This window comes from Strix uralensis, chromosome 15 (assembly GCF_047716275.1).
Source record: "Strix uralensis isolate ZFMK-TIS-50842 chromosome 15, bStrUra1, whole genome shotgun sequence".
NCBI lineage: Eukaryota > Metazoa > Chordata > Aves > Strigiformes > Strigidae > Strix > Strix uralensis.
Window position 1 is genome coordinate 2,647,568 of NC_133986.1, and position 14,101 is coordinate 2,661,668.

The 14,101-nt window shown below is 37.9% G+C and overlaps 1 protein-coding gene across 3 annotated transcripts in view; it reads right to left on the reverse strand.

The window, feature by feature from the left end:
- Nucleotides 1-1,541: 1,541 nt before the first annotated feature.
- SYT9 (synaptotagmin 9) overlaps nucleotides 1,542-14,101 on the reverse strand; it is a 70,505-nt gene continuing 57,945 nt past the window's right edge. Inside the window, exons 4-8 of one of the 3 annotated variants that reach the window (XM_074884766.1) lie at nucleotides 10,077-10,197; nucleotides 8,737-8,908; nucleotides 7,962-8,091; nucleotides 7,232-7,388; nucleotides 1,542-6,174 (exon numbers count right to left, since the gene is read on the reverse strand). In XM_074884766.1, the coding sequence (XP_074740867.1) occupies nucleotides 7,281-7,388; nucleotides 7,962-8,091; nucleotides 8,737-8,908; nucleotides 10,077-10,197 (531 nt within the window). In that variant the 3' untranslated portion in view covers nucleotides 1,542-6,174; nucleotides 7,232-7,280. The remainder of the gene's footprint in view (nucleotides 6,175-7,231; nucleotides 7,389-7,961; nucleotides 8,092-8,736; nucleotides 8,909-10,076; nucleotides 10,198-14,101) is intronic. The other 2 variants (XM_074884767.1, XR_012630960.1) reach the window with 2 other exon arrangements.

Below are 14,101 nucleotides of genomic sequence, written 5' to 3' on the forward strand. Positions count from 1 at the left end.
CCCAGTCTTAATGGAGTTTTGTTTCAAGTCTGTAGGCTACGTATAAAGACTTAAAGGGTGATTCTGCTGGAAAAGTGTCTTGAAAGGAGAGATGTGTGGGCCTGTTTTGACAGAGGAAAAGGCTTTTGCTTGCTTTTTAATAAAGAAATAGAAACATGCAAAACAGTATTTTTGAAAGACATTAAAAACAGTTTTGAAGTTCATACACCTCCTCTGCTGTAGTATAGTTTATAGTGATTTATGTGACAGAAAGGGATAATTAGCGCTATGTTCATTGCCAGGGATAAAATGCCTATCTATGTGTTCTTTGTTAATTTTCCATCTCTCTTGTTATTGTAGCACACCAGCGGTCTGGAGCACGATTTACAGGTACCTGTATGTGATGCAGAAAAACAGGAGTCTACATAGGGCCTAAAGGTGTTAACACTATTAAAGACAGTATCAATTTCAAAACTACAGGCCTGTTCTCATTTCTTTTCCATGCATCTGTGATATCAAATAGTCCCAAGAAGAAAACAGAACTATATTAAATTCTTTCCTAGTTGCGTGAAATTATTGTTTTGTGCCACATTTTGTATGTCAGCAGCCCTTTATTAATGTGGTATGTGCAAGGAGGCTAGATCTTCTAAATGAGAAGAGACTGAGCTTATGCCTAAAGAGACAGAGAAACTCTTACTTAATTAGATGTCATGCACACCTAGAACCCTTGCTGACAGATACGTAATTTCAGTAGGTGTGAAAAAAGACAAGAAAAAAGGACAAGAATATTGCCTTTTTAGGTGCAGTTTCTGTGGTCATACCAGATACATCTGTGCTTTCTTTTCCATTTGTTTCTGGGCTCTGCCATGGGACCCCTGGGAATTTCCCTGAGCTATGTGTCAGGTGTTGACAGAAGGATTGCTAATTTTGCTAGCCTGCCATGCTAAATTTTGGTAATTTAACACACTGTCACTTGGTAGAAGCACTTCTGTAGCTTCTTGATTTTTTTCTTAATATTAAATATATGAGAGATTCGTGTTTGGTATCTCTAAAAATCTTTCTGTAATGATGATTGTGGCCATGGGATAAAACAAGGAGGTTTCAGTATCCAAACCCCCCAAATTATGTTTGAGTGTTGTAAAGTAACTGTCATGCTTTGTCTCTCTGGTTTCATTTATTTTACCAAAACACAACATCTATGGAGAAAAATTGAGTTAAAACATTTCCAAAGTGTTTGCTGACTTTCTGGATAATGAATTGAACTTTAATACATTAAATACAAAATAGTAATAAATTGCAATTGCACAATTTCTTACAGAGTTTTTATTAAGATCAAAACTTATTTGTTCAGACTAGATTTATATAAATAAATCACAGTACATTTTTACTTGTGTTCAGAAGATTGTAATACATATTATAAAATTAAGAAATTTTTTGTCCCTCAAACCATCACTGCAAAAGGAATCATGCATTATTTCTACTAAACAAACAAAATGCCCACCTAATTGAGAGAGCCTTGATACAGGTATGGCTCTACTCTCCAAAATTAGACATGAAACATAGAGATACCAGGACTATTTATTGAACAAGAAATAATAAAGTATAGTACAATGTTCATGTGTTATTAAAAACAAAAGTATACCAAAACAACACACCTCTCTTCACACACCTTTGCAATGGGTATTAAAAATGACAGCTGGCCAGCATGCAACTGAGTAAAACATTCCAGTTTTACAATGTCTACGTTTGAGCAAAAGAAGGAGGAACTAAAAAACCCAGACAAAACAAACATACAAAGGAACAGCCCAGATGCTTACAAGTCCTCATGTCCTCTTCCCCTCTGTGCCATATGTGCTGTGTTCGGTCAGCAGTTGAGGTATGCCCTGATGATACCTTTCCTGAATAGTGTCCATCACTGCATCTGGATTAGTACACTTCACGGACCTTCAAGGAGATGGAGGTCCTTTCAGAGAACTGCAGGACCCTGGAGAACTTCCAGCTGTAGTTCCTTGTCCAACCCACTGTATCAGAAATTAACTGTAAATGCAGCTCTTGAAACTACTCAGCCTTGAATGTGCAGTGCTCTTACAAGATAATTCACACCTTGCACAGCTTGGTTCATGTATTGTAAGGCTGTCACTTCAGAACAGAATTATGGTTGCAAGCAAGGCCTTGCACTAATTACAGCAAGATTCAAGGTGACACTGTTATGAAGTGTGTCCTGCTGCCATTTTCCCCAGCACAGAGGGCTTCTATTATATTCTACAGTATTGTGGATTACTTTCTTCACATCTTTTTTCCTTCTAGATAACAAAGCCATTGTTTTCTCACTTGATACTGAGATGTAATCATTTGACAATGCACTGTTCTAAAGGGAAGAAAGCATTTAATTGACGACACTTCAGACTGAGTCACCTAGTCTATGTTTTTTCACTTCTTTCTGTTCAAACAAAATGCATTAATAGTAATTTCAGATAGATTTCTAACTGGGTCAAACAGATTTTTCAACTGAATTTCCAGTCTCTCTCTTCCTTTCCAACTATTGTATGTTACTTTTAAACTAAAAGAGAGTCTGCAGCTATTTTTTTTTCAATGGCAAATAGGCCCCCTCAGTGCTCGAATGTTGCCAAGTGATAAACATGTAAATATGTGTTTTGTACCCCTGACTTAGGGTGCTCATGTTAATATAGCTACATGTCATGTTTGGTGTTTAAAAACAAGCAAATTAAACCAAACCAAACCAAAAAACCCAACAACAAAACCAACAAAAAACCCCTCCTCCAACAACCATCCCCTCAAACCAAGAAGGGTGGACTAAAATAAACTCTTATTTTTCATTCTTTTGCATTGCCCTTTGCTGTTGTTTCACTTTGTATTGAACCAGCAGTTCCCCTACTGGTAGTTAAATTGGGCCTCTTTATAACAAGTTTCTCATATGTACTGCTTTGGTGTTTATGGATCCACTGGCATAGAAAGCTGAAATGTGCATTGACTGGTAGGAACAGTTTGAGCACTAGGTCTTTTATACTACATGTTTTCTTTCCGTTCTTGTGGTCCCTGCTTCCCCAGGGATGGGAGAATTGATTGAGATGCGTGTGTGTTTGTCCACTGCCAGGACTATTTACAGAGAAAAATGAAACAAAAGAGAACAGAAATGCTTTTAATGTCTTGTGATTTCAGTGGAAAGAGATAAAGAAATATTTGAGCACTCAACTGCAAAAGGGTTGTAGTGTGAGTATTTTGGCATGGGAATATCACACAACTGCCCGTTGTACTCTGCCTCGGTGTCAGTAGTTTGGAAGGCTTTCCCATTGACACTCACTGTTTTTTTCAAAAAACAACATCTGAAATGGTGGCTTGTTATGGAAAACTAAAAGTAACATTTTAATAGCACATTGTTAATGAGTGAAGTGGGATTAAAATCTTGCTGAGATGCATTTCTAAGGGATTGCCTTTTCTATTTTTGAATTACGATACTTATTGTACAGCATAATTATGCATTCACAGGAAACAAGAAAACAAATGAAGGCTGCAGCTTTGAAATTATTCTTGTGAGCCTTCTACTAATTTACCTCTGAGAATCAGTTCAGAAAAGAAAGATAGAACAGTACTGGGATTATAGTTTTCTCTGGGTTTCCAGGTGATTTTGTAGCAGTATGTCCTCTGTTCCTTCCAATATGATGTTGTATTGTTGTACTACAGTCCAAAGACAGCAGCAGTCTACTGGTCCACCAGAACCATAATGTGAAAATATTTCAGGTCTAGGGAATGACATTGGTTAAGTGGAGTATAAAGGTGAAGAGTGAAGTATCCAAATATAGAAAATAGCTATCATTCCATATATGCACTGCTATAATAAGGCAGATATTTGTAAAAAGCACATAGTAACAGGTTGCAAGTCATGAGTCAGCAAGAATTAGGGGAATTTAATAAAAAATTAGGTTTTCTTCCTCATCCCTAAGCCTTTGAGGTGTGCTGGATTCCACTTTAAATGCTCACTGAACAGAGATTTCTTCTTTTTTTTTTTTTTTTTTTTTTAATAGAGCTGCATTCAAAATCATTCTCTTGATGCCAGACTCTTAAGCATTAAATAAACTGAGTATGGTAATAAAATAAATAACCACTGGCAATTATGATACTACTTTTCAGTTGATGTCCCCTTGAGTTGCTAGAGTCAAATCTTGGCAAGGCTTCTGCACTCTGCCGAGGACACAGAATGAGCCTGCTGAAGAGGTGTTTTCCTTTTTACAGCAGTTACTGTTGCTAACATTGCAGTGGGAAAGCGCGCAGCTGCCAGCTCTGCGTTCCAGGCAGGGATGCATGTATAATGATTTGTCCTGGAAATCAAAGAACTCTACTCCAAAGGAAGAGGTCCTCCTTCTCTGCTCATGCTCATCTCCCCATGTTGACTCCTGGGAGATGAGCTTGGGTAAAGAGTGCAGGATTTTGCCTGAAGTGAGGATCATGCATGAACAGATATGAACATCGTATTGTATCACTGGCCTGCTGATACAAAGCTTCAATTGAAAGTGTAGTGAACTAGTTTTGCCAGGGCAACTTTGTATTTTTCATTCTGGAAATGCGCAGTTACCATCTGAAATTTTGCTTGGGCAGGTTTTGAAGAGTTGTTTAGTTTGCCTTGTGTATGGTAGCTGTATTCTCCATAGCATGGCATGAGATTTTTGAAATCTATTGTACTTTACAGGACTTCTGCTTCATAGCTGCAGCACACATTTACAACAGACCCAAGATTTCCTGCAAGTGCCAAGCTGTACTTTACCCACTAGCAATTCTGATTTTCTGGAAAATCCTCATTGATAGGTTATAAAACTAACTTTTTCAGATTTTGGATCAAAATTTTAAATATTTTCTTCACTCTGTGCATGCATATTTGTGTCAACAAAATTGCAAATCCAAAATGTGGTAATTCAACACATGCAAGACATGAAGTGATGTGTGTGCACATAAGCTTATCTGAACTATATATAAAGACCAGGGCTCCCTATCTGTAAGTACATAGCAGGCAACTAGATTGTATAAAATACCCATATTTTGGATTTGTGTTTTTTAAATAAAAATCCCCGTGTAAAAACTTCAATCAAATTCTCTCTAGAAAAGTTTGAAGGAAGAGAGAACTCCACACATGGCTAAATAAGTGGCAAAAATTTATCCCAGGGGCTCTTGTTCCAGGGCATAGATTTCAGAATGTGAAAGAGTTCAGTGTTTTTTTTTTTTTTTTAATGGTCAGAATTTTTCAGCATTTACAATATACCATCATGTAAAATAGCCCTATTAATTCTACTACAAGTAATAAAGAAAGTCTTCACAGGCACTATATGTTAGGAACAGCATTTTAAAATGACATTGTGTGTGTGTGTGTGCACATGCATGCACATGTGTGTGCTTGTTTGTATGATAAAGCATAGCCACCTGTGATATGCTTTCAATTTTTGCAGCATCATGGACACAACTAAGAAACATTGACTGGAAAATCATCTACAAAGGTTGAGGACTAACAGCCTCCATGTTATACAGATGGTTATCTTCTTTCTAAAGAACATACTGTCATTACAAATACCATATGTATCTTGTTCTCACCCAACAGAACTTTTTTTCAGTTTTTCAGATTTGAAGGATTTCTGCAAAGAACCATATTAATTTGTTTTCATGTAAGGGTAAGGAGGCACCAACTGAGACTGAGGACACAACTTGTCATCAAAAAAATAAATGTCTGATGACAATCATTCTTGAAAAAAAATTATTTAGAAAGCTATCCATTCAAAATACTGCACCTTTTTCACAAATACAAGAACTCTATTAGTTGCTTCTCAAATTTGTTGGTTTTCATTGCCATCACGTTGCTTGTAAAACCTGGGTTATTCTAATGAACAGAGATTACGACTTGAATTTGGGTAATGCTTACGACCATACAAATAATCTATCAGTAGCAATAGTGTCAGCTGGAGAATTAATGCCACAAGTGGATAACATTACGCTACTTGAAACCAATAGTTCTTCACAGAGTAGAAGACTGAGGGTCCTATTCAGCAAATATTCAGGGTCCTATGGATGTGGCCACAGAGGTTCCAGAAGCTCTCACTGAGTCTAATCCTGATTCAGGAACCAAAACGATATGCTGTGTATATATTTCTCTGCGCAGCCTGGATGCGCTGGACACCCTCCCCCACTTGATTCCTGGGAAGGAAAAAAAATATGTCTGTTTAGCTCAGTGACATGAAAAGCAATCCATAGTAATGAAATCTAAAGAAGTTAGCCAGGCATGTATGAAAAGAACAGGATGCCTGTAAAAAGGGAAGAGCTGTCAAAACCTAATTGTGGGCTCTGGCTGCAATAAAATCTATCAAAGAGGGAAGACAGGTTGGATATAAGGATGTAGACAACTTCTGCTAAGAGACACTTCTCGTATTCAGGGAAATGGTAACCGTTACACTACTCCTCACATGCTTTGTCATTCCTATCAGTGCTTGGCTACAGCTGAGAGCTTGGTGGTGTGTTTTCTAAACCCAGCTCCCAAATGCCCAGGTAGGCATTTCAAGGGTGGCACTTCAGCCAGTAGCTAGCTTGTCATTGAGGGCACAAACATATAGGCAGAGCTCCCCCACTTAACTCAATCTTCTTTCATAGCCTACTTGCATTTTGGCAGTGCCCATGCTCTGAAAAGGCATGGTGCCTTCCCACTGCAACAGTGCCTGTGAGCACTCAAAGGTCTCCCTGCTGAAACTGCGCTGCTGTGGTCCCCAGGCACCGTTAAACAGACATAGGACAAGACTGTGGTATTTTTGCCATTTTGAGCATCTTCCTATTGCCTGACAATTATTTATGGAACTACCTAGGGTTAGTGCTTACAACCAAGTAGGCAGAGTCCTCAGTTGCATTCTGATAACACGGCTGCACTCTGATGCATAAAGTATACTCAGAGAGGCTGCAAACTGCCTGCCTCTGCATGTTAAGTGCTTACGGCATCATTTGTGGCTTGATATGAATACTACGGTCTTTTGTGTCTTTCAGCATTGGGAGTAACATCGTGGCTGTTCATAAACATAGTAGTTCCTTTTCACTGGGATTACTGCCTGACTTTAGCCAGCGACAGCAACAATAAAAGTAAGTCATGGTAACTCTTAGGAAGCAATTTAGTTAGGTCTTTGATGAATTCTTGTGTCTCATGAATCAGGATTAGTATTCCCTGTATTGGGGAGAGGATTAGACAGAGGGATTAAAAGGACATCTTTACCCCACTGGACTCTGTGGAATAGCCCCTGAGGATATGGCTAAGAAAGAGTTCAACAGGAATGCCAAATTTCTGCTGAATAGGTTAAAAGGGTGAGGAAGCCTCTTCGGCAGCCATCCAAGCGCAGAAGACCTGCATAACATTTCTGCTGAATAGGGCCCTAAAGACAAAAAACAAAACAAAACAAAACAAAAAAAACATAGGAACCTTGAAAAGCTTTTCGGATTGTGTCGCTTCTTATCAGGGCCTCAGATCTCCAGAAACACTTAAACATTTTTTTTCAGTGTGGTTAGGCATCCTTTGAGATGTGGTAGTGGTATGGATGATATATTGTTACAAGAGAAGAAGTAAAATTTAGTTGCTATATATAAAAAGAATAGGTCTTGGTTGTTCTGAAACAAGGTCCATTTCTTTATATCAATTATCAGTGAAAGTTACCCAAGATCTTATTGAAAAAACAAAACCAAACCCTTAATTCAGTGCATAATGTTTGGTGTGTTCATGTATATATTAAAGACATTAATTACTTTCTGTCTCCCTAAAATTGAAAGGACCAGACTTAACTTGCATGTTATATTTGACTTTTAATATCAGTGTTTCCGAGGCCTTTTCTAGGATTTAGTGCATGCATGTGGATCTTGGTTTTGTTCATAAAATGTTATCCAACTTCTAATGCCATATGGAGGAATATTCACAATTACAGTAATGGGGAAGCAAGAAATAAAAGTCTTACCTCTGCAAGAGGATGCCAGTGAGCAATGGGTTTCCGAGGGTATGAGAGCATTTCGTTCCAGTGGTCCCGACCTAGACTTTCTGCATCGTTGCCTACTTGACATACTCCAATGACCTCATTGTGACCTACACTGTGAAAATGTTCCATATTTTTTTCTTAAAATTTTACCTTTAGAACCATACCATATATATATTTCATTAGAAACATTAATCATGGATTTTTAGAATTAATTCTTGCCTGAAAAATATAATGAACTATAAAATATGTAGGTTTGCTATTTGCATTTCCCACTAATCAGAATAATTTCATATTTTCCCCATTATAGCATACACTGTGTGTCTGTGTGCATTTGTTTCTTGGTTTTGCATGAAGAATGTAAAAAGTTCTTTGCTTGTGTTCTGTAATTAGTTGCAAACACAAGTAAACACTAAGCCATAATTTTAGAAACAGAGGCATGTGTCTAAGGGGTTAGCGTAATTGTGCACGAACAGAACATCAGTGCATGGACTGGCTGATTATATGTTCAGTTACTTCAGTGCTGGAAAATATATATGCAGCTTAGTTATGTCAGTTATGGATGCAAATCTAGATTTTAAAATTTAGAAAGAAAATTCTGCCTGACAATACAAGAAATTTTAGCTTTCTACCAAAGTCAACATGACATTAATTTCCCATTTATTGGGGAAAAAGGTAACTTTGTTTCTGGATGCAAATCTACTGTGCAAGATTTTATAAGCCAATAGATGACGTTATTTTACAGCTACAGGTATCTCACCGGTCATAATCCATAACAGCTATCGACAAGTTAATTTGGTCAATGTTTTCTGGAGGGACGTCAAAGACTATGGCTTCATTGTAAACGGGATTAAGGGTATTCCTCTTGGTGGAAGTTTTTCTTTTCTTTAGTCGCCTTCCTTCACACATTAAAGAAACCTTCACGTAGGGATCTGTGTGAATCATAAGAACAACGTTGGTTTTCTTTTGTTGTTTTTAAGCAAACATAAATGGAAAGTGAAGGGAGCAGCCTTCTTGTATGCCCATACCTGCTTGCGGCATTAGTCGCTTGGACCTGACTGGAATTTGAGCTTCTTTATTACCATGGAATGCCTGGGAGGCAGTGGAGCTTTGAAAGCTTTGCCTGGTTCACTGCTTATAATGAGCAATTTAGGTTCAAGAAGCTCCTTGCTGTGTACCAACTTCTCAAAGGGTATTAAAATATCCACTGAACCGTGTTATACATGACTGTTTTATACAGCAACCTGTGTATCAGCCTATTTATAACAGCCTAATTACTTGTACATATTTGTAGGACAGACAGAAGATAACAGTATTTTACATGGTGGAATTTACTGATGTATGGTTAAATATAATTCAAAGTGTAACAATTAGTGGCTTATACTTCTCAAGAGAATTATAATTATTCTTGAACTCCTGAATGTAATAAAAAACCCTATTTCTTTGTAGCTCCTTTCTGGGAGCTCTACAACTCCCTGCTAGCACTTACATCTATCTATGAACTCCTATTTAAATTAGTTTTTTGTTTTCATCATCAAATTTTGAAAGGGTTGCTGAAAGGAGTCTGGGATGATCACTGTTTTGTCCATATGCCAACAACAGCAGAATTGGCTCAGAGGCTCTTGGAGACCGTCAGAGAGGGTCGGTCTGCCTCTGTGCCATAGCCGTAACAAATAGTCTGCTGTACAAACAAATTCCCAGTGTTATGAACGCAGTTTGGCCGACTCAGAATCACAGAATCATCTAGGTTGGAAAGGACCTTGAAGATCATCTAGTCCAACTGTTAACGTAGCACTGACAGTTCCCAACTACACCGTATCCCTCAGCGCCCTAACTCATGCTATTCTGAATCACAGTGGCTTTAGAAATAATAATCTTGCAGTCTTTTTAAGAGCAGATTATTTTAAACTGTTGGTTGCAACCGAGTAAACTAAAATATATTATTTATTTCTCAGAAAATCCTGTACTCAAGTAACTCAAGAACTCTCAGTATAAGAACCCTCTTCTCAAAAATCATTCTGGGATTTGACAGTGCTGAATTCTGTGTCTCAGGAGGGAAAGGGGACAGAAATCCACATTGAGCATTAAATTCATTCCTACCTGATGCTCCTGTGATATCCATTGCCTTTAAATTTCTTGCCTTTATTATTGTAATAGTTAGTCTACCAGCTGTTGGAAGGTAGCAGAGTGAAAACATCAGGTCACCAAGATCCACGTTATCCTGTTCCAAGGAAAGAGAGGTAATGTGAAGCAATAATAACAATTTTCCCTACCCATAACAGGAGCTAAAGATAAAAATATACCTTTGGGGATCTACAGTTATACAAGCAAAAGCTGAATTCTCATTCTGAAACATATCTGAAAAAACAGACATCCATCTGCATGGAAGATTCAAGTTGCTACAGTTGTTGCTAGACCACCAAAGTTCTCAAGCGTAAATGTGGTTATAGTTTCTAGCACTCAGTCCTTGGAGATGAAACACATTTATGTGCTGAGGTACAGAATGAGACACTGATATGCCTTTTTTCTATTTTATGTTTTGTAGTGATTTGTGTGTATCATTGACAAGCTGCAACAGACCTCTGTGCCTTTCCTTCTGGTCTGCAGAAGTATACCCATAGAGAATTTCACCCAAAAAACCATTGGTTGCGCGGGGCAAAGTTTTATGCAACTCTCAAGCTTGCATAAACTCAGGCGTGATAGGTATGGTCACGATAGTAATGGGGCAGTCTCCACTAGAAGTAGAGGAAGGACACTACTTCCTGTGCATTGTGCAGACAAGCTCACTCAAGAATGCTTATCCACCTGTTTCATTGATAGAATGATTTGCAACCCTTTCCTGTGTCAATGGCATCAGGGTTTCAGAAAAGTAGAAAATGAGCAAACCCTCTTTACATCTATAAAGCATTGGTCTTTTTTATTATTTTTTTTTTTAGAAAATCCAGCTCTTTTATGAAAAATATGGTGAATAAGTATAGTATTATATGATTTCCGGGATCTGAGTTTCATTTTTTTGACTGAGCAGTGAACTGATACTTTCATAGACCTGTCTCCTGTAACCTAATATTTAATTCTTGACTAAAAAAAATTATCCTGGTGAGCAAATTCAAAGCTAAGTTTTAGGTTTTATAGGGAAGGGAAATACAGCTGTTGTGGAATATAGGTATCTTGCCCACTTAGTTTTGTGCAATAGTTTCTCTCCTTTCCCAGGTTGGCTACTTCCATGTCACCCACCAAAAAATCAAGGGTGGTGGATGACAATAGGTGAGTGAAAATACCTTGAAACAGCACCTAAGAGATTAGTGTTTGTCTATGAGCTAGCTGCTGTATAGACCAATGCCCAGAACCTATGCTGTCCCTTTACACAGCTTCATGAATTAGCAGGGAAGACATGCAGGACAGAACGAAATGCTGTCATGGAGTTGTAGAAAAACGTTATGTCAAAAGGGTTTGCTAGAGGTCACTTGATCCAACCCCTTGCTCAAGAGAGGCATCTTCGCTTTAGTTCTCAGCTCATGCAAGAAAAAAAAAGATCATGTACATTCATTCAGAAATATGTCCTTTCCTTGTGCAGTTATTGGAGAAAGATGCTGTCAAAGAAGGACAAAGGTGATATTATGGGCCCTTTGTCAGTAATAACTAGCTTTTAACCCTGACTTGACTTCATCAACTATTATCTTTTCCATTCTAAAGATCAGTGTTTCACGGTAGCTGTAAAGCTAATAAAGGTTGTGACAGCATCATGATCACTGATATGACTCACCCTGTTTAGTGTCTCTTGATGGCTCATACTTAGAGGCAGACCTGCTGCAACAAACCCTGTGTCACTGACTCACTTCGGCTGTGGGAGGATCAAAGTGCTGTTTGAGAAGGTGATGCTGTAAGAAGTCCTACAGGCTAAAGTGATGTCAGCACATACAGGAGAAATTTCTCTTGACTAACACCTGCACTTAACATTACAGGAGGAATAACCGATCTCTGAAATTTTCCCAGCGGTCAGCTAGACCTTGATACCTATAACCTGGGGAACAGGAAGCCAAGATTTCACTTATCCTTCCCATTGTGAGGAAGAACAACTTTCAGCATTTAAATGTGCTTCCCCAGCTCTGAGGTGCTGATATTCGTAGCTGTGGAATTCTCTCTCATGCTGCAACTCTGAAGGGAGCAGAATTTCTTAAGCCACTTAAAGAAATTATTGAGTGAAGCCATCTTTTGGCAATTTGGGGAATTTGTCAGTCTGGCAAATTTTGATTAAGAGGTTATTTTTCATGAATTGGTCACAAACTTTTAAGAGAAGATACCATTGTTGAATCACTCATGTTTTCCCTGACCATAAAGAAGCCCATCAGGCACCTGTTGTTTTAACTGTGTATCTTGGTATTAGATACTGTCAACCATGGCAAAGTCATTCTGTACTCAGCTCCCGCGCTCCACATGGTGACTACGTAATTCATTATGTGATACTGTAAAGGCTTTACTGTTACTACCAAATACAAGAGTTTCCATTCCAGAGTTGATCACCCTGAATGAACATTTAAAACCTTTTATCAATTCTTATCAAGAAGTTAATAGGTAAATGAATTATTATACCATTGTTTTAGATACAAACACCAATAAAAATGTTAACCGTCTGCATAAATGAACTGGTTAGGAAAGAATGGATCACGTGTGTTGAATGCAGTATTAGGAATTATGCCATAATATATTTATCCACAAGCTTTGCCTTACGTTTGAAAAATAATCGTCACCTACACTGTGACGTATTTTTTAGCAAATGCTGCAATGACAATAATACTTTGTTAGTGGTTTTTCAAAAATTGCACTGGGCATTATACAGGAAAAACATTGTTAAACTGGAAACAGAGCCTGTAATTTCTTCAGTCTTTGCCAGTTTTAGAAGTTGTAGGTGTTGTAGCAATACATCACAGATGACTGTGAGATTCAGCCTGTTTGTAAGCCAATGCTAGTAGTAACCTAACCGTGGCAGTCTCAGAATATAGTTGAAGGAAAGCTTGCAGGCAGCAGCAGGAAAGAGAAACTTTTTGGCATGCAAATCCTTCTCTTAGTCTGAAAAAGAAGGCCTGTCTTCTCACACTTTTGTTTTGATTTGTAGGGAATTAACTACTGCTCCATAATACTGGTTACTTGTAAATGTTTTCTTAATTTTGGAAAGCTAGATTTTCTAAGAGTGAGACTTTCCCAGTGCCCTGGCTATTCCACCCTGCTTACCCCTATTTTCTGTAATCGAAGGGCAATATTTTTAATTGTTCCAAACATTTAAATTTTGCTGCTGTGGCTTCAAGGTTCAATTTAATGGAAGAATGTTCTTCAAAGAGTACCACAAACCATGACTGCACCACAGAATTTGCACGTGTGTGTTCTCCTGTCTGGGTAACTGCAGGGGAACAGGCAACATGCCCTGACTGGAAATCAGTGGTGTCACAGGCATGACCATTACATCCAGAAAACACAGGGCCTTACTATAAATTCAGTTTCTTAACACAACCAAGGTCTATGTAATAGAGCACAGAGAGGATTATTGCACATCATCACTAGTTTAAAATCACTGAGCCACATGGCTTAAGCCATGGCTTGTCACTAAAGGTGTACTGTATTATCAAGAAATAGCTTTAAGGACCATAATTAACAAGCATAGAGGGTAAGATCTTCTGCAAGGATTATGCTTCTGTTTGAATTGAATACTTATGCGTTACTATGTATGCTTGACAAAATGTGGCAATATAAATATTACACTGCCAGAGACATTTTGAAATTCCTGCTTAGGAAAGATTTCATAATATTGTAGGTTAGCAAGTCATGCATCTTGTACGTTCCAAATTTGTGTCTAACTTTATTTAGTGTGGTAGTAACACCATACTGTGCATGTAACAGTTCAACCAGGACAACCCTACTATAACCAGACCAAAAGGCTGGTTAATAGTATGAATAACTTAAAAGAAAATATTCAGAAGATAAATAAATTACAATAATAATTTATTTATATGAGTATGGCGTATATTATTTTTCTTTCGGTCCTATTCAGCAGGAAGCATATTGTAAGAACTGAATAAACATGCTGTAATAAACATACCTAAGGTCCAAACTTCTCTCCCATTATCCTCAAA